Below are 18706 nucleotides of genomic sequence, written 5' to 3' on the forward strand. Positions count from 1 at the left end.
TAGCCCTTAAGGCAGAGACAGCTCCAGACTTTTTCGGTTCAGTCCCCTCCCTCCTAAGCTATAAGCAAACAATGCTGCTCGGGTATGGGGGGGCTGCACTAAGGAGCCTGTTGTGAGACGCATAAAGATGCTGCTGCTTTTTGAATCCATAGATTCCGAGGGGCCCGTGTTCATTTTCTGCCAAGTGTCCTACTCCCCAGACATTAGCAGCTCACATTCAACTTCAAGTTGGACCATGTCATCAACAGTGGCTCATTGTGATTGGATGGGACATGATGAGCTGTGTGTGTCGATTGGATGGATATAGTGCGCCATGTGTGTTGATTGGACAGGACATAGTGAGTGTTAATAGGACGGGACATGGTGTGTGTGTTGACTGGATGGGACATAGTGTGCAAGCTGATTGGATGGGACTTGGGGGGTGTGTGTGTTGATTGGACGGGATATGGTTTGTATGTGTGTGCATTAGAAAAAGCTTTTGTTTAATAAATCTCGTTCATCACATAAGAAAGCGGTCAATTTTAGCAGAGTAGGGTTAAGGTATCTGCACTAAGAGCAGTAAATACCCAGGTAACCCTTTCAGTACCACACGGGTCAGCACTGGCAGGGCAGATATGGAAATCACAGAAAATATTGCATAAAACATTCTGAACAGGAAATAGCAAAACCTACACTGAAACAGCTGCAGCTGATTGGCACACACAGAGCAGGACTAACTGCTGCCACAGCAGCCTGGCACTGCCCCAATGTCAACAAACAGGCAACAAACCCTGCCCACGTAAATGCACTACTGGTCCAAGCACAAATTCAGCTGTGTCTAATTCCCCGCACCCACTAACAGAGGCTGCTGGGAATTGTAGTGCCACAGCTGTAGGAACATCTAATACGTGAATGTAATGAAGTCTACTCACACCCTCCTGGCACTGCCAAGATTAAATAACACCCTCCTGGCACTGCCAAGATTAAATAAACCACAAGAGCATTTCCGTGGCCCAGAGACTCCCTGTCCCTTCCCTCTGCTGATTGGCACAAAAACTGGCACTGCCCATTTTTCTATATGAAATAAACAGCAAATGTCAGAGACTGGCACACGGGCAGCACCTATGCACCAAGGTGCCAGCGCTCCATATACATTCACTTCCAAGGCCAATAACCTCAATAGAGGCTTCTTACTGGCCGTATGCTTTAACCCTTGAGCTGCCAGACTTACACCCTGGTTATAAGAGTGTCAGTATCCATGCCTGGGATTCTACAGGGAAACTGGGTTCTACTAGAACTTTCGGGAGTCCCCCGAAGTCCAGAGACACTGCATTTACTACACGGCACCAGACGGGGGCACTACATCGAGACACTGCACTGCTACAATCACTCCCAGCAGAGAACAAAAGCGCTTGCACTCATATTAAGGCTAAAAATATCCAAATATCTTTATATAATAATATAATAATCTTTATTATAAACTCTACCCCCACCCCGGGACTTACCCGTGTATATGTGTCCCCTCCCTGCAATTCTCCCTGAACACAACCAGCAGCATAAAGGGGAAGCAGCACCTACAGTCATCCCTTTATTGCAACACATTAACATGGGCACCACCCCATTTCTGGGGGGGGATTTAGTCATTCCAAAGTGATTCCCTGAAATCACTAATTGCCCCCATAAGATTCCCTACAGTCAAATTACAATAGTAATGACAAAAGGTACTGCAAGTAATTAGCTACAAACCTGCTGCACCCCCACAAATAATTAGCCAAAAGGGGGGCTTAATGCATTCTGAGTAAAAAAAAAAAAAAGCATCAGGACCCCCCTGAACAAAAGGGGAAAAGTTCCCCACGTGCAGAAATTGTAGGGGTAACCCTAAAGCTCCCCCTTTCTCTGATACAACAGAGGAAAAGCGAGAGCCCACCGTTAGAATTTAGAGCAGCCAATAGGATTTGCTCTCACTCTCACTATAATAATATGCGTGTTACAAATACTTGCCCTGTTACTCACACTCTGATTTGGGGGTCTTCCAAGTGAAAGCAGACGCCTGAAAACGCAATGCCTTCTTTCTTCCACAAGGTGGGGCTCATCCCGTATTCATCCGTTTACCTCTCTCTGACCAAGGCCCTCCCAAAGGTGGGAGGAGCTAAAGCCACAAGCAGGAAGTAAAGCACAAGACTGCGCTAGATAACAGTAAGTACAGCAGGTAGCTGCTAATGGAATCACAGAAACAACATTATGTATATTATTGACTGTTAATTAGCGTTAATTAGCCAGTGAAATGCCAAGGCAGCACAGCTGGCGACTCGAAAACCCCAGGAAAATCCCTTATTTTCCCCCCAAAGCCCTTTCAAGGACAAGACGCCCTTATAGTACAAAGAGAAAGGCCTTTGGCAGCAGAGAGTGAGCCCCAATAAACCACACGTTCCGGTCAACAATAAAGCAATAAATGCCCAGGCAATACCTTGTGTTCAGGAGGTATCACCGGGCTCCCCCTCTCTGTCTGGCATCAGTGGAACATCCCTGAGGAGCTCTTTGGATACAAGCAAAGGGAATGTGACATGTAGACTGTCCAATGGGGCATCTAAACTGGGGGGGGGGTACAGACTTATTACACAGGTTTGGGGAGGAGGAAAGGAACGTGAGGCAGAACCGGCTCCCCAGTGTACCCAGATATAGCAAGTGGGACCCTTAGGGCCCCGTTAGGGTTATGCACAATTACACTTAGTTTTATGGGTTATAGAAAAATATACATTTACTGTAAATTGCGGCGATTGATCAGTGAGTAAATGAAACCCCAAGCAGGCAGCCAATGGGCACAAACCCACAGCCCGACCCAGATAGAAAGTGAGAGCTCATAAATTAACAGAACCAGGCCTCATTTTCCACCTGGGACCACTGGACAAAGCTTGTGCTGCTCTCCTGAGACACAAGAAATCTGCATATTCCTACAGTCATTATGGAGAGATCCTGGTTTCCTAGCAACGGATACGGACCGGACAGATACAACCTCTGACATAAAATAGAGAAACTTCAGAAAAATAGCTAAATATCCCAAAAAATAGACCTTCTTTTTAGAATGACAGAGCAGCTAAGAAGTGTCGTCGCTGGCAGAACCAGGATCTGTGATAGAGCAGGCAGTAACGAGACAGACGGCCGCCATATTGTCCCACCAGTTGGGCAGCGCCATATTGTATGGGGAGCTGCAATCTTTGTCCAGGAGCCAATGAATCCTGTGCGTACAAGAGTCCAGCACCCGCGGGACATTCCCGTTACTCGGAATGCTTTTCCATTTATTAATCTTTTTGGTTGTAGAAAGTTCTTAGCGTTGACGCCCTTCCACGGTGCACACCTGGTGCATGGCTCAGTAGGAAAACTATTACCCCATTCCCTTTATCTGCAGCAAAGTAGAAAAATATCTCCAGCTGCTGGTACCAGGGGAACGGGATAAAACAAAAAACATTTCTGAAAAAACAGAAACAGAGGAAGGGCAGCGGGACCTGTGCACGGAATTCCACCCCTCTATTCAAGTATGTCCTGTCCCTTCTTGATACAAAAGCAGCCATTGGCTGATTCCCTGTACCTTCTTGATACAAAAGCAGCCATTGGCTGATTCCCTGTACCTTCTTGATACAAAAGCAGCCATTGGCCGATTCCCTGTCCCTTCTTGTTACAAAAGCAGCCATTGGCCGATTCCCTGTCCCTTCTTGTTACAAAAGCAGCCATTGGCCGATTCCCTGTCCCTTCTTGTTACAAAAGCAGCCATTGGCCGATTCCCTGTTCCTTCTTGTTATAAAAGCAGCCATAGGCCAATTCCCTGTCTCTTCTTGTTACAAAAGCAGCCATTGGCCAATTCCCTGTCCCTTCTTGTTACAAAGCAGCCATAGGCCAATTCCCTGTCCCTTCTTGTTACAAAAGCAGCCATTGGCCAATTCCCTGTCCCTTCTTGTTACAAAAGCAGCCATTGGCCAATTCCCTGTCCCTTCTTGTTACAAAAGCAGCCATTGGCCAATTCCCTGTCCCTTCTTGTTACAAAAGCAGCCATTGGCCAATTCCCTGTCCCTTCTTGTTACAAAAGCAGCCATTGGCTAATTTCCTGTCCCTTCTTGTTACAAAGCAGCCATAGGCTAATTTCCTGTCCCTTCTTGTTACAAAGCAGCCATAGGCCAATTCCCTGTCCCTTCTTGTTACAAAAGCAGCCATTGGCCAATTCCCTGTCCCTTCTTGTTACAAAAGCAGCCATTGGCTAATTTCCTGTCCCTTCTTGTTACAAAGCAGCCATAGGCCAATTCCCTGTCTCTTCTTGTTACAAAAGAAGCCATTGGCCGATTCCCTGATAAAACAACAGACCTCTCGGATAATGAAATAATGAGAGGATCTGTCCAATCAATAAAACCACCATGTCCATCTACTGGCCTCCAACACTGCTGCTAGCGACTGCAGATATGCTCAATCCTGAGTATCAGTACTGGGGGCGTGGCTTTTCTACCTGCTGGAGGCGTGGCCTCTCTACCTGCTGAATAAACAGAAATCCAGGTTATGGACCATAATAGATACTGGCACATGGTGCAGCAGTCTGAACACTAGTGGAGCCCAAGTCTCTCCTTCAACAAAGAAAGGTGTAAAGAAGGTTCTGGATCCCGGGAAACTCCCGTGGAGATCAAGTGGGCGGAAAAGGCGTCCATGGCCAAATATCCCTTATTCTGCAGGAAAAGCTTAGGGGTGTCAGCTGGACGGATTCCTTATGGCTTCTGAGGTCCCGGGGAGAGGACGACGGGAGTAGAAAGCCCATCAACACTCAGGGTCGGAACGTGAATTTGGTTGTTGCCATTTGTCGGGAACTAGAAGGAGAGGGAGTAACCAATGAGTGGCTTGTCCCACCTACTGGGCGTTACATCCATGTCTCTGATAGGCCAGAGGTAACTTACCTGGAAGGAGAGCTTTGCTGGACTTCGGGGGGCAATAGGGCTCAGGGTACTCCAGAAGTGTATTGAAGGCGGGAGGGAACTTGGGGTAAGCAGAAGGGGAGTCTGCAAGCAGAAAAGTATTACATTCAGATTCACAGGGTGTAACTCTCTATAATACTACTACCACCATTAGTACTCTAGCCCTGCCCACTGCTTGAATTCTATGTTAACCAAGAGTACTCTAGTCCCGCCCACTGTTTGGATTCTATGTAAATCAGAGTACTCTAGTCCCGCCCACTGCTAGCAAATATACATAGTACCTCTCTCCAAGGCAGAACTGCACTCACCAGGGAATGGGAGGTGATGACAGAAGACGCGCTGCCCGGGGGTAGAAGGGAGTTCATAGCGGTGTTCATCTTTTCCTGGCCAATCACAGCAGAGTATGGGAGCTCCAGGTCTTTTGGCTTCTTCCCTTTTATCGACTGCCCCTCAACAGAAGAGGCCGGGGAAGGAGAGTCTTCCTTCTCTTGCCCAGTCAGCTCACTCTTCATCTTAACGTCCTCCTTGTCTGGCGAGTCGATCACAACCAGAATCTCCTGGGTCACTGCTGATTCTGAACTTGGAACCTTCAGCTCCGGCAGAACCGTGGGAAACAAGGGAGATTCCGAGAGGCTCTCGTTTCCAACAATAGGGTCTTCTACTGCCTCCTCCACCTTAATATCTGGCGTGGGGGGGTCCACCGTCACCTGAGACACAGGCACAAACGCCAACGGGAGGTTTTGTTACATAAACTGCAGATCATGCGTACCCCAAAACAAACTGCAGGTCATGCATACCCCAAAACAAACTGCAGGTCATGTGTGCCCCAATTCCATGGACATGTGTCTTAGATAAACCTCAGTCACTACATAACTATGTAGGACAAATGGCAGATCATTTACTATATACCCCTAGAGAATATGGGGCCCATTCTATACAGAGCCAGTAAAAGGGGCACAGTCATTACAGGGGGGGCCATTCTATACAGAGCCAGTAATGGGGGGCACAGTTATTACAGGGGGGCCATTCTATACAGAGCCAGTAATAGGGGCACAGTGTATAACGCCACTGAAATGAACATTACTTGTAATTGGAGATCATCGGAGCTGTGAATATTCACTTCTAAAGACAGAGCTTCAGTGTTCTGCTCCACAGCTTCATACGGCGATACCTCTAAACTCTGCCCTTTCACCTGCAGTGGGGACGGAGCTTCAGTGGAAGGAAGGGTTTCTAGCTTGCTAGTCTTCGGCTGGCCTGTAGGTGGCGCTTGCAGAGACTGGATTGTGAAAGTGGAGTAGAGGCCGGAACGCATGTACTCATTGCGACTGGTCTTTGAGCTGCTTCGTACCATCTTAGGGACAAAGGTGGAGCTGTCGGCTGATTTGGGGGGCTGGTTGGGCTCGTTAACAGTCTCCCGGTATTTGTCATCTTCTTTGGAGACCTCGCCGTTGCCAGGATCAGGGTAACAAACAAACTTGTACACAAACTTCTGCCCGCTCACCTTCTTGATAATGTTCTAGAATAAGGAAAGATCCAGAGATAATCTCCCACATGGCACCAGGTAACATAATACTACTACATACTCAGGTACCCAATACTCTCCTCGCCAGAGTAATAAGGGAGAGTGCGGCTCACCTGGTCACGGTAATAAGGGAGAGTGCTGCTCACCTGGTTATGGTAATAAGGGAGAGTGTGGCTCACCTGGTTATGGTAATAAGCGAGAGTGCAGCGCACCTGGTTATGGTAACAAGCGAGAGTGCGGCTCACTTGGTCATGGTAATAAGGGAGAGTGCAGCTCACCTGGTTATGGTAATAAGGGAGAAATAAGGGAGAATGCGGCTCACCTGGTCATAGTAACAAGTGAGAGTGTGGCTCACCTGGTCATGGTAATAAGGGAAAGTGTGGCTCACCTGGTCATGGTAATAAGGGAGAGTGCAGCTCACCTGGTTATGGTAACAAGTAAGAGTGCGGCTCACCAACTTATGGTAACAAGTGAGAGTGCGGCTCACCTGGTCATGGTAACAAGTGAGAGTGCGGCTTACCTGGTTATGGTAACAAGTGAGAGTCCGGCTCACCTGGTTATGGTAACAAGTGAGAGTGTGGCTCACCTGGTCATGGTAACAAGTGAGAGGGCAGCTCACCTGCTTATGGTAACAAGTGAGAGTCCGGCTCACCTGGTTATGGTAACAAGTGAGAGTGTGGCTCACCTGCTTATGGTAACAAGTGAGAGTGCGGCTCACCTGCTTATGGTAACAAGTGAGAGTGCGGCTCACCTGCTTATGGTAACAAGTGAGAGTGCGGCTCACCTGCTTATGGTAACAAGTGAGAGTGCGGCTCGCCTGCTCATGGTAATAAGGGAGAGTGTGGCTCATCTGGTTATGGTAACAAGTGAGAGTGCGGCTCACCTGCTTATGGTAACAAGTGAGAGTGCGGCTCACCTACTTATGGTAACAAGTGAGAGTGCGGCTCATCTGGTCATGGTAATAAGGGAGAGTGCAGCTCACCTGGTTACGGTAACAAGTAAGAGTGCGGCTCACCAACTTATGGTAACAAGTGAGAGTGCGGCTCACCTGGTCATGGTAACAAGTGAGAGTGCGGCTTACCTGGTTATGGTAACAAGTGAGAGTCCGGCTCACCTGGTTATGGTAACAAGTGAGAGGGCAGCTCACCTGGTCATGGTGACAAGTGAGAGTGCGGCTCACCTGCTTATGGTAACAAGTGAGAGTGCGGCTCACCTGCTTATGGTAACAAGTGAGAGTGCGGCTCACCTGCTTATGGTAACAAGTGAGAGTGCGGCTCACCTGCTTATGGTAACAAGTGAGAGTGCGGTTCACCTGCTTATGGTAACAAGTGAGAGTGCGGCTCACCTGCTTATGGTAACAAGTGAGAGTGCGGCTCACCTGCTTATGGTAACAAGTGAGAGTGCGGCTCACCTGCTTATGGTAACAAGTGAGAGTGCGGCTCACCTGCTTATGGTAACAAGTGAGAGTGCGGCTCACCTGCTTATGGTAACAAGTGAGAGTGCGGCTCGCCTGCTCATGGTAATAAGGGAGAGTGTGGCTCATCTGGTTATGGTAACAAGTGAGAGTGCGGCTCACCTACTTATGGTAACAAGTGAGAGTGTGGCTCGCCTGCTTATGGTAATAAGGGAGAGTGCGGCTCACCTGGTTATGGTAACAAGTGAGAGTGCGGCTCACCTGGTTATGGTAACAAGTGAGAGTGCGGCTCACCTGGTTATGGTAACAAGTGAGAGTGCGGCTCACCTGGTTATGGTAACAAGTGAGAGTGCGGCTCACCTGGTTATGGTAACAAGTGAGAGTGCTGCTCAACTGGCATTACTAGTAAATACAAGCTCACCTTGTCATAGTAATATCGGAGGGCTCGGCTGAGTTTATCGTAGTTCATGTTGGTCTTGTTCTTGCGGAGGCCCCACAGCCGGGCCACTTCTTCTGCGTCCAAGAGCTTGAACTCGCCATCGTTGGACGTCCAGGAGATGAGGTGCCGGTGGGTCTGCTCTTCCAACAACTGCAGGAGGAACTGCCACAGGGTCCCAGAGGGGTCCATGACTGTCACAGCAAAGAGACTCAGAGTCAGGGCATTACACAGAGACAGCTGGGCAACACACAGAGACAGCTGGGCAACAGGGAGCGTGGGGCAGTTGTTACTGTGTAGCAGGTGGGGTCGCCAAACAGGTGATGTAGGGGACAGTGTGAGTGGGCAACACACAGAGACAGCTGGGCAACACACATAGACAGCTGGGCAACACACAGAGACAGCTGGGCAACACACAGAGACAGCTGGGCAACACACAGAGACAGCTGGGCAACGCACAGAGACAGCTGGGCAACGCACAGAGACAGCTGGGCAACACACGGAGACAGCTGGGCAACACACGGAGACAGCTGGGCAACGCATTGAGACAGCTGGGCAACACACGGAGACAGCTGGGCAACACACGGAGACAGCTGGGCAACACACGGAGACAGCTGGGCAACACACGGAGACAGCTGGGCAACACACGGAGACAGCTGGGCAACACACAGAGACAGCTGGGCAACGCATTGAGACAGCTGGGCAACACACAGAGACAGCTGGGCAACGCATTGAGACAGCTGGGCAACACACAGAGACAGCTGGGCAACACACGGAGACAGCTGGGCAACACACGGAGACAGCTGGGCAACACACGGAGACAGCTGGGCAACACACGGAGACAGCTGGGCAACACACGGAGACAGCTGGGCAACACACAGAGACAGCTGGGCAACACACAGAGACAGCTGGGCAACGCATTGAGACAGCTGGGCAACACACAGAGACAGCTGGGCAACGCATTGAGACAGCTGGGCAACGCACAGAGACAGCTGGGCAACAGGGAGCGTGGGGCAGTTGTTACTGTGGGGCAGCCGAGCCGGTGGGAGGTGAGCAGGTGATGTAGGGGACAGTGTGAGTGGGCGGGACCAATGTCTCACCTGAGAGATGACGCCCCTCCTCCCCGGTAGCCGTCTGTGTGTGTCTCAGGGGACGCGGCTCGAGTCCCAGTCACAGCGCAAAGCTCTCGCCCCCCGGAGGGCACGGAAGGACATGGCAGCGGCGGGAAGGTGTGAGGAGGGCTCGGGGAGAGAAGCGGCACTAGGAGACGAAGGAAGGCTTCGTGTCCCTCAGCAGCAGCATCAGTCCCTCTCCCGCCTCCGCGTCTCCCCCTCACACTCAGGGCTGCGCGTCACACGCACAAGGGGCGGGGCCGAGACGGACTGGGGGCGGGGCGCGAGGGTGACAAACAGCGGAGCCTCCTTATACCCCGGGCCAATTCTACTATTCGCTGTGTCTGCGGGTTATCAGGGGTCATGTGACGGCTCCGCCTGGGACACTGGCCACTCCTCCACTGCACAAATCTCACTATTTACCCCACATCCCCGCCGCTGTGTCACTGACTGACCCCCACACACAACCCGGGGGCTGGGCCTCAGTGAGCGCAATGATTGGCTCAGAGACCCCTTGCCTGCCCTGCTGTTACCATAGCAACTCCCAGACTGGAGCAGCAACAGCTTAACCCTTCCCTGCCCCAAACACACACAATTAACTCTTCTCTTGCCTCAGATTTGCACTGGAGCCTGAATCACTATGGGATTAGCCTTCACTTGTCTTCATCTCAACCCCTTCCTCCTTACAGTAAAGAACCCCTTCCTATGCTGATGGTGAGATCTCCTTTCCTCCCCACCAATGAATCACTTATTCCCCCTCTCTTGGTAGGGAATCCCATAACCTGACTGTCCTTACAGTAAAGAACCCCTTCCTATGCTGATGGTGAGATCTCCTTTCCTCCCCACCAATGAATCACTTATTCCCCCTCTCTTGTTAGGGAATCCCATAACCTGACTGTCCTTACAGTAAAGAACCCCTTCCTATGCTGATGGTGAGATCTCCTTTCCTCCCCACCAATGAATCACTTATTCCCCCTCTCTTGTTAGGGAATCCCATAACCTGACTGTCCTTACAGTAAAGAACCCCTTCCTATGCTGATGGTGAGATCTCCTTTCCTCCCCACCAATGAATCGCTCATTCCCCTTCTCTTGGTAGGGAATCCCATAACCTGACTGTCCTTACAGTAAAGAACCCCTTCCTATGCCATATCTGCTTTACTTACTGTGATAGTCTGCCCCTTCCCAATGTCACAAGAAATCCCATCATTCTCCTCAGTCTCAGTCAGAAGCCCCCTCAGCTAATGGATTTAATAAATGTCAGATGCCTCCAGCCCCAGTGACAAGTACCAAGGCTTACAATACCCCAGTAACTTTTGGGAGGGAAGAACAGACCAAACTAGCACAGAAAAAGAGTTAATTAAGAAATTCCAGAATAGACCAATTTCTCATAGTCCTTCACTCTGGCTAACATGGCCAAAGTCGGACCAAGATCATGCTCTGCCAATAGAATCGGCCAACACTGTGCTTCTGCTGCCCAATACATAGCCAGTCTCCTGGTGGAGTGAGCCCAACTGAGCCCTCAGGATCTAATCCACTTGGAAATCAAGAAATTTGAAACTGGAACCAAAACTCTAACTGACCCTCACAACTGAGCACATGATGTATGTCTGGGTCAACTGCTGCTATAGACTTTAGCTTCAGGTTCCAACCTTTGGAGACCAATGTGAGGAGAACAAGTTCATCCCTTGGATGAATATCGGGAGCCGGGGTCAAGAGGAAAATTCTGATGAAAGCCAGAGCCCCAAGTTCTCATATTCCTTTAGCAGTAGCCCATAGCCTCAAGAAGGACCTTCACATGGATTAGATGCGCCCAAAGGCTCATGAGATTTGGTCTGACTCGAGGTGGATTCTTCCTCAGGACAATGTGAAAGAACCATGGTCAGACCAAGGACCATTGGGTCATGCCACAACTAGAATAATCATCTTCTATCCAGCTCCAATGGAAAAAAACCCCAAGGTGTTTGGGTCAATTTACCTTGTGATCTTTAAACAATTTTCTTCAGAGCCCTAAGAAAAAAAAAAGCTTAGTAAACCTTTGTGCCAAAATTTCTACAGCTAGTGCCCTGGGATCCAATCTACTCAAACAGGTCCACCTGAGGGAAGCCCAACTTCATGGTCAATTGAAGAGGATACAGCTCCCACTACTCATGTGGATTCAAGACATTGCAGCTCAACTGTAACTGGGTCCAGGAGAGTGAGAGGGCACCAAATCCTAAAGACAATCCTGGGCCCCAGAGAAAAAATGGTCCATATTATGCAGCAATATCCTGGTGCCTTTTTGTTGGACTAGATACACTACAGCCAAAGTCTTGTTACATTGAATCTAGAGAAAGGAAACCCCTCAGCTCACCCTGAATTACCCAAACAGCTTCTCTGATCGCCCCAATCTCCAAAATTTTTTAACTGACCCCTGGGCTACCTGAATTTTCCAACTGACCCCGACACATCCAATTGTCAGGACTGTCCAAGGCTTGAGGAACAAGGAAATGGCCATCAAGAGACTGGAGCTGCTGATCCACCAACTGAGCATTGTCCTACAGACAGGGATCTACAGATAGAAATACTGTTTGGGGTGCTCCTAATTTTCACTGGGCCCATCTGACTAGACCTACGGCTACCATTATTGACCCCAACATTGCCCTGAAACTTGTGGCTGGAACCATGGAGGCCTGTGGAGATACTCAATGGAATAGTGTTGTGCTCCACTGAACCCTGGTCCATATCCCACACAGCTCTGAGCTCACAAAATGGAAAATAACAAAATCTGTTTTTCTCATCTGCAAGACCTTTTGAAAATTGCGAATGTGGAGGATCTGAGCATATGCCCATGATTATGTTTGCCTATGGAATTGGACCATATGCCTTCCGAGTCCACAGGGACTAGACCTTCTCTAGGCCAATGGCTAGTAGATAGTTCAGTTGAATCCTCTAGATCCAGGTAATTTCAGGTAGGGCAGGGGTAACAAACCCATGGCACCCTAAATTCTCCCAGATAAATAGCCTGATTCTAAGGAAAAAGACCCCAAATGCAGGTGGTACAAACCAGTCTGGGGCCACACAGAGATGAAAGTGTCTGGGGCCACAAAATAAGCGGGCTAAATATGTCCCCCTCAGAACACCAGTGAAACCCCAACACTTCTCTGCGCAGGGTTAATGAGCCCCCACCCCCCAGTGAGGAGCGGCATTCCTGCCAAATTCCAGTGTGTAACACGTGCATCAGTGGATTTTATTGTTGGACTCATCATTTACAATAAAACGGCAGCTGCAGGAGCCCAACAAGGGCCACACACTCTCTACAGGAACCAAATCCAAACTCAACATGGAGTCAAGTCACTGCTTCCCTCCATTAATGAAACACAACATCCCTATGGTTAGAGAATGCCACGGCCAATTCATTTCTATGCCTACCCTCCAAACACATACCAGCAGGGTAACTGCCCCTACATTGTGTCAAAGGAACCTTAGATTGTAAGCTCATGGGGCAGGAGCTGCTGGGAATATGATAGTCACCTTAGATTGTAAACTCACTGGGGTAAGGACAGATGGGAATGAGATAGGGACCTTAGATAGTAAGCTCACCGGGTCAGGGACAGATGGGAATGTGTAGTATTATCCTTAAATAAACACAACCTCAGCATTTGTTTTGCTACTGTGAAGTGCTCTCCTCATTTGTAAATGAAATATTGGATATTGGGATAGCGGTATACACAGAAGAGGATTTGATGCATTCCTGACAAGCTAAAAAGGCAGTGCAGAGAACGTCTTTTGCTTATTACAGATGGGAATGTGATAGGGATCTTAGACTGTAAGCTCACTGGGGCACAGCCTGATGGGAATGTGATGGGGACCTTAGATTTTAAGATCACTGGGGCAGGGACTGATGGGAATGCTATAGGGACTTTAGATTGTAAGCTCACTGGGACAGATATATATGTGTGTAAGGAGGCCATTAATGAGAGCACAACACACAGTCGTACAGCTCCCCCTGCTGGTGTTTCTCCTCCAGTCCCAGCTTGATGTAAGCTCTAATGCTTGCGGCGTCTCTAGACAAACTGTCACTTATCCTGAAAGAGAAGAGTGGGAGGAGACCTTACATCACCCACAAAGGGAGGGAGAAGTACAATACAACCCCGTTTCATGGTTTCCCAGAAATGACACAGTAAGTGTCGCAGTAAGAACCCCCTTGGACAGCCTGTGTAACCCAGAATCCCACGCGACCCCTGTTTCAAGCACAACATCCAGCCAATAGCAAAGGAAGCCCACTTATAATTTGCATATTCAAATGAGAGCATCATCTCAATGCAGAGTGACCGGTGTGTGGGCGGGGCCTCTGCACCAGTGGGCGGAGCAACCTTACTCAGTCAGCATTTTGTTTTTCCTCTCAATGAATTTCAGGGCCTCCGGCAGCGGCAGCTCCAAGTAGAATCCAAAGCCAAGTAGAACTTGGAGAAGTCGGGGCTGGAGGGGGAAGAAGAGAGCGATAAAGAAGCAGCAGCAAAGTTGCATCCGCAGGGGAGGATAGTGGGCATGGGGGTCACAGGGGCATGGGGGTTAGTAAATGGGGGGGGGTTAGTAAGTGGGGGGTTGGTAAGTTGGGGGGGTTAGTAAATGGGGGGGTTAGTTAGTAAGTGGGGTGCCAGACACACTTCCGCACTCACAAAGAAGTTCGAGTCCAGGTGGAGCTGTGAGCGCAGGGTGTCGGGGGGGGCAGCTCCTGCAGAAACAACAGCTCCTTTTATCCCTGATTATTGGCACAACAGCCCCCATATTCCCACCCAAATAAAGTGAGTGTTTCCCAGGTAACGGAATAATCAGTTGATTGCTGAGTGAAACTGGGCAGGGCTGAGCCTCTAATATGAGCTGTATAGTGTATGGGAGGATATAGAGCTGGAGTGTGAGTGAGGACTTACCTGTAACATTCTTCACTTGCAGGTACTGACTGATCTTCTCATACACCTCATCCCGGCTCTCTAACACCTTCCTGCAGAGAGACACACATTGTCCCCATTATCTGACTAATCACGTGACACACACAGGCCTCAGTAGTCTCATTATTATCTGACTAATCACGTGACACACACAGGCCTCAGTAGTCTCATTATTATCTGACTAATCACGTGACACACACAGGCCTCAGTAGTCTCATTATTATCTGACTAATCACGTGACACACACAGGCCCCACTCATGTTTGTCTCTATTGGAAGTGTAAGTAGACAGGAGACGTGATTAATTCTGGGGTCAGTGACCCTCCCGGTGCAAGCGTCCGTGGCTGCAGGATGAAAATACTCCGATTGGGAAAAGCCCCCCTAAGTACAGCTGTGACAAATACTCCCCTCAGTTCCGCATGGAGCGTGTCCCACACAAACGACTCCAGTCCCGCCATCCCAGCATCCCCTGCGCCCTCGCGCCACCTAACGTAATGCGTCACCAGCTCTGCCAGGAAACGCTTTTCCAGTCCAACCATTTTTGTGTTGGGCAAAACCCTATAGCCATAACCTGGAAGCTCGGGATAGAGATTTCCGGATCCGGCTAATAACCCCTGAGCAACATGGGGAGCCCAGAGTTGCTTTTGGACTCAAGTATCCGCCTGTGGGTTGTGCTGCCCATTGTCTTCATCACCTTCCTCACCGGCCTCCTGCGCCACCACATCACCCGCCTGCTGCAGGGGGACAAGCGCCCCGAACTGGAGGCTCTGAGTGACAGGTCTGTACCCCACCACTCATACTGACCCCTCATTCCTGCCCCAGTGCCCCCATACTGATACTGACCCCTCATTCCTGCCCTAGTGCCCCCCATACTGATACTGACCCCTCATTCCTGCCCTAGTGCCCCCCATACTGATACTGACCCCCCCAATCCTTCCCTAGTGCCCCACCTACTGATACTGACCCCTCATTCCTGCCCTAGTGCGCCCCCATACCTGATACTGACCCCCTCATTCCTGCCCTTAGGTGCCCCCCCATACGATACTGACCCCCCAATCCTTCCTAGGTGGCCCCACCTACTGATACTGACCCTTCCAGTCCTTCCCTAGTGCCCCCCATACTGATACTAGACCCCCAATCCCTTCACCTAGTGCCCCCATACTGATACTGACCCCCTCAATCCTTTCCCTAGTGCCCCCCATACTGATACTGACCCCCCCAATCCTTTTTCTTCCTAGTTGCCCCACCTACGATACTGACCCTTCCAGTCCCCCTAGTGCCTACTGGATACTGACTATGCCCATACTGACCCCCAATCCTTCCTAGTGCCCCCCATACTGATACTGAGCCCCAATCCTTCTAGTGCCCCCATACTGATACTGACCCCCAATCCTTCCTAGTGCCCCATACTGATACTGACCCCCAATCCTTCCCTAGTGGCCCCCATACTGATATGACCCCCAAGTCTTCCTAGTGCCCCCATACTGATACTGAACCCCCAATCCTTCCCTAGTGCCCCCCATACTGATACTGACCCCAATCCTTCCTAGTGCTCCATACTGATACTGACCCCAATCCTTCCTAGTGCCCCCCATCATAATACTGACCCCCCAATCCTTCCCTAGTGCCCCATACTGATACTGAACCCCAGTCCTTCCTAGTGCCCCATACTGATACTGCTTCCTATGCCCCGTACTGTAATGATCCGCAATCCTGCCCTAGTGCCCCGTACTGATACTGACCCATACTTCCTAGTGCCATACTGATCCCCCATAGTGCCCCCATGACTGATACTGACCCCCAATCCTTCCCCAGTGCCCCCCATACTGATACTGACCCCCCAATCCTTCCCTAGTGCCCCCCATACTGATAATGACCCCCAAATCCTTCCCTAGTGTCCCCCATACTGATACTAACCCCCCATTCCTGCCCTAGTGCCCCCCATACTGATACTGACCCCCAATCCTTCCCTAGTGCCCCCATACTGATACTTACCCCCAATCCTTCCCTAGTGCCCCCCATACTGATACTTACCCCCCAATCCTTACCTAGTGCTCCCCATACTGATACTGACCCCCCAATCCTTCCCTAGTGGCCCCCCATACTGATACTGACCCCCCAATCCTTCCCTAGTGCCCCCATACTGATACTGACCCCCCAATCCTTCCCTTAGTGCCCCCCATACTGATACTGACCCCCCAATCCTTACCTAGTGCCCCCCATACTGATACTGGACCCCCAATCCTTCCCTAGTGCCCCCCATACTGATACTGACCCCCCAATCCTTCCCTAGTGCCCCCATACTGATACTGACCCCCCAATCCTTCCCTAGTGCCCCCCCATACTGTTACTGACCCCCCAAACCTTCCCTAGTGCCCCCCATACTGTTACTGACCCCCCCAATCCTTCCCTAGTGCCCCCCCATACTGATACTGACCCCCCAATACTTCTAGTGCCCCCCATACTGACTCCCCATTCCTTCCCAATTACCTATTGGCTCAACCCTTGGCCAGTATAATAGCCGTATATGCCAGAGCTCTTGAAATGTGGGTCCCTGTGTCAGTACTAGTGCCCCTGTGCCAGGTTGTGCCCTTCCGTTATAATAATACTAATAATAATACTGATAATAATACTAATAATAATACTGATAATAATACTAATAATAATGTGTGCAGTCTCTCCCAGCTACAGGTTGGCCCCCACAGTTAACACATATTTCCATTCTTTCAGCCAGGTGCTGATCCGGAGTCGGATCCTTAGGGAAAATGGAAAATATATCCCCCGACAGGTGAGTGTGTGTGTGTGCTTGCTTCCCAGCTAGGTGTGTGTCTTTGTGGCCCCTTTGGTACCATTCAGGAGGGGCCACACACACACCTAGTTTACTCATCTCAGTAAAATCGTGCCATACACAGCCTAGTCATCCTCAAAAAATCACCTATTTCTTATAGCTGGGTCTTGTTCCCACCTGCTGGAGTGGCACATCCCTTTATCAGGAGCCCTGTGCCTGGCAATTAGCCCAGCAGTCCTAGTACAAGCCCCACATTAGTGACTCAAGTTATGACAGATGATAGCCCTGTCTGCACGTCTACTCCATGCTCATAGGAGAGAAGACTGACCTCAAATAGACTGCTGAGAGTGCCCATGCCCAGAGGAGACTGACCTCAAATAGGCACAATTGAGTGCAAGCCTCCATGCCATAGGATTATTGACTGTCTATTTCTAGTACTGACTTCATGCCTTTGGATCTTTGTAAGAGTCAATACAAGACAGTGTGTTGCCCAAGCGCCATGCTGATGCCATAGAAATCTATGAAGGGGTTTTAAATGGTTGATGTGGAGAGGTCTCTTGCTGCTGGGCATAGTTGTGACTTTTATCTCTTTACATCTCCCCAGTCTTTTATAATGAGGAAGTTCTATTTCAATGATAAAGAAACAGGCTTCTTCAAGAAAACCAAGAGGAAAGTAATCCAGAAGAATCCTATGACAGGTAATTGACCTGAACCCCATCCTGGTCCATCTGGTGCAACCACCACAGCTAAATACATGTCATTTCTCTTTAGATCCCACTATGATGACTGATATGATGAAAGGGAACCTCACAAATGTTCTCCCCATGATTCTGATTGGCGGCTGGATAAACTGGGCTTTCTCTGGCTTCCTGACTAGTAAGTATCAGACTCGCTGCACTATGGGGCACAATTGGGCTTGGCTCATTTAATCTCATGGCCTTTCCGTTCCAGCTAAGGTTCCGTTCCCGTTAACACTGAGATTCAAACCCATGTTACAGCGTGGCATTGATCTGGTATCACTGGATGCATCGTGGTGAGAAGTCTGCTCTTGTTGTCTCTGAGCTCTACCCTTTGGCTGATATTCTGCCCCTAACCCTAACCTCTGCTTGTAGGGTCAGCTCTGCCTCCTGGTACTTCCTCAATGTCTTTGGCCTGCGCAGCATGTACACTTTGATCTTGGGACAAGATAATGGTGAGTGAGGGGCCCTGGGGGGGGGGGGGGGTTCTGGTTGGTGCAGGACTCACTTCTACATTGATTGTCCTTCAGCCGCTGACCAAAGCCGTATCATGCAGGATCAGATGACAGGGGCTGCCCTATCGGTGCCGCCAGACACTAACAAGGCTTTTAAGGTGAGTTCCTTTCCCTGCCCCTCTGTTTCTGTTTGACTGCCCCAGACTCACTGTGACTTCTAATCTCTCCATTAGGCTGAGTGGGAAGCTATGGAGATCACGGAACACCACTGGGCGCTGGATAGTATTGAGGAAGATCTGATCGCTCAGGATCTGGCATTTGCCCGTGGGCAGTAGAGCCAAGATACTCTCACACTCGTGCTTAATAAAGAGTATTTTTCCTACACAC

The 18706-nt window shown here is 49.8% G+C and overlaps 2 protein-coding genes across 5 annotated transcripts; one reads left to right on the forward strand and one right to left on the reverse strand.

Moving 5' to 3' along the window:
* Positions 1-1852: 1852 nt before the first annotated feature.
* elk1.L (ELK1, member of ETS oncogene family L homeolog) lies at positions 1853-14492 on the reverse strand. 4 transcript variants are annotated; one of them, XM_018229361.2, is made up of 7 exons: positions 14323-14492; positions 13770-13870; positions 8286-8494; positions 6013-6444; positions 5237-5635; positions 4911-5012; positions 1853-4823 (listed from the first exon to the last, which is right to left on the reverse strand). In XM_018229361.2, the coding sequence occupies exons 3-7, from the start codon at positions 8490-8492 to the stop codon at positions 4725-4727; spliced, it is 1239 nt and encodes a 412-aa protein (XP_018084850.1). In that variant the 5' UTR covers positions 8493-8494; positions 13770-13870; positions 14323-14492; the 3' UTR covers positions 1853-4724. The 4 variants fall into 4 exon arrangements, 3 of the variants coding, with proteins under 3 accessions (XP_018084850.1, XP_018084848.1, XP_041428197.1); XR_005963180.1 differs by lacking the exons at positions 13770-13870; positions 14323-14492 and having other exon boundaries at positions 1853-3525; positions 3566-4823; positions 8286-9263; XM_018229359.2 differs by lacking the exons at positions 13770-13870; positions 14323-14492 and adding an exon at positions 9401-9539.
* A 364-nt stretch (positions 14493-14856) lies between these two features.
* tmem111.L (transmembrane protein 111 L homeolog) lies at positions 14857-18703 on the forward strand. Its single transcript, NM_001095221.1, has 8 exons — positions 14857-15117; positions 17070-17127; positions 17732-17825; positions 17899-18003; positions 18079-18160; positions 18240-18319; positions 18395-18477; positions 18553-18703. Exons 1-8 carry the CDS (start codon positions 14963-14965, stop codon positions 18652-18654), a joined length of 759 nt encoding a protein of 252 aa, NP_001088690.1. The 5' UTR covers positions 14857-14962; the 3' UTR covers positions 18655-18703.
* Positions 18704-18706: the final 3 nt, after the last annotated feature.

This window comes from Xenopus laevis, chromosome 8L (genome assembly GCF_017654675.1).
Source record: "Xenopus laevis strain J_2021 chromosome 8L, Xenopus_laevis_v10.1, whole genome shotgun sequence".
Lineage (NCBI taxonomy): Eukaryota > Metazoa > Chordata > Amphibia > Anura > Pipidae > Xenopus > Xenopus laevis.

Bases quoted from the DNA above. Each gene is read 5' to 3' on its own strand.
- tmem111.L (NM_001095221.1), top strand. From the start codon at position 14,963: ATGGGGAGCCCAGAGTTGCTTTTGGACTCAAGTATCCGCCTGTGGGTT. The intron at 17,826-17,898 runs GTAATTGACCTG...ATTTCTCTTTAG, and splicing joins CCAGAAGAATCCTATGACAG to ATCCCACTATGATGACTGAT. The intron at 18,320-18,394 runs GTGAGTGAGGGG...ATTGTCCTTCAG, and splicing joins GATCTTGGGACAAGATAATG to CCGCTGACCAAAGCCGTATC.
- elk1.L (XM_041572263.1), bottom strand. From the start codon at position 9,263: ATGCGTTGCCCAGCTGTCTCTGTGTGTTGCCCAGCTGTCTCAATGCGT. The intron at 6,445-8,285 runs GTGAGCTTGTAT...TCCTTATTCTAG, and splicing joins TCCGATATTACTATGACAAG to AACATTATCAAGAAGGTGAG. The intron at 4,824-4,910 runs GTAAGTTACCTC...CTCTCCTTCTAG, and splicing joins CAGCAAAGCTCTCCTTCCAG to TTCCCGACAAATGGCAACAA.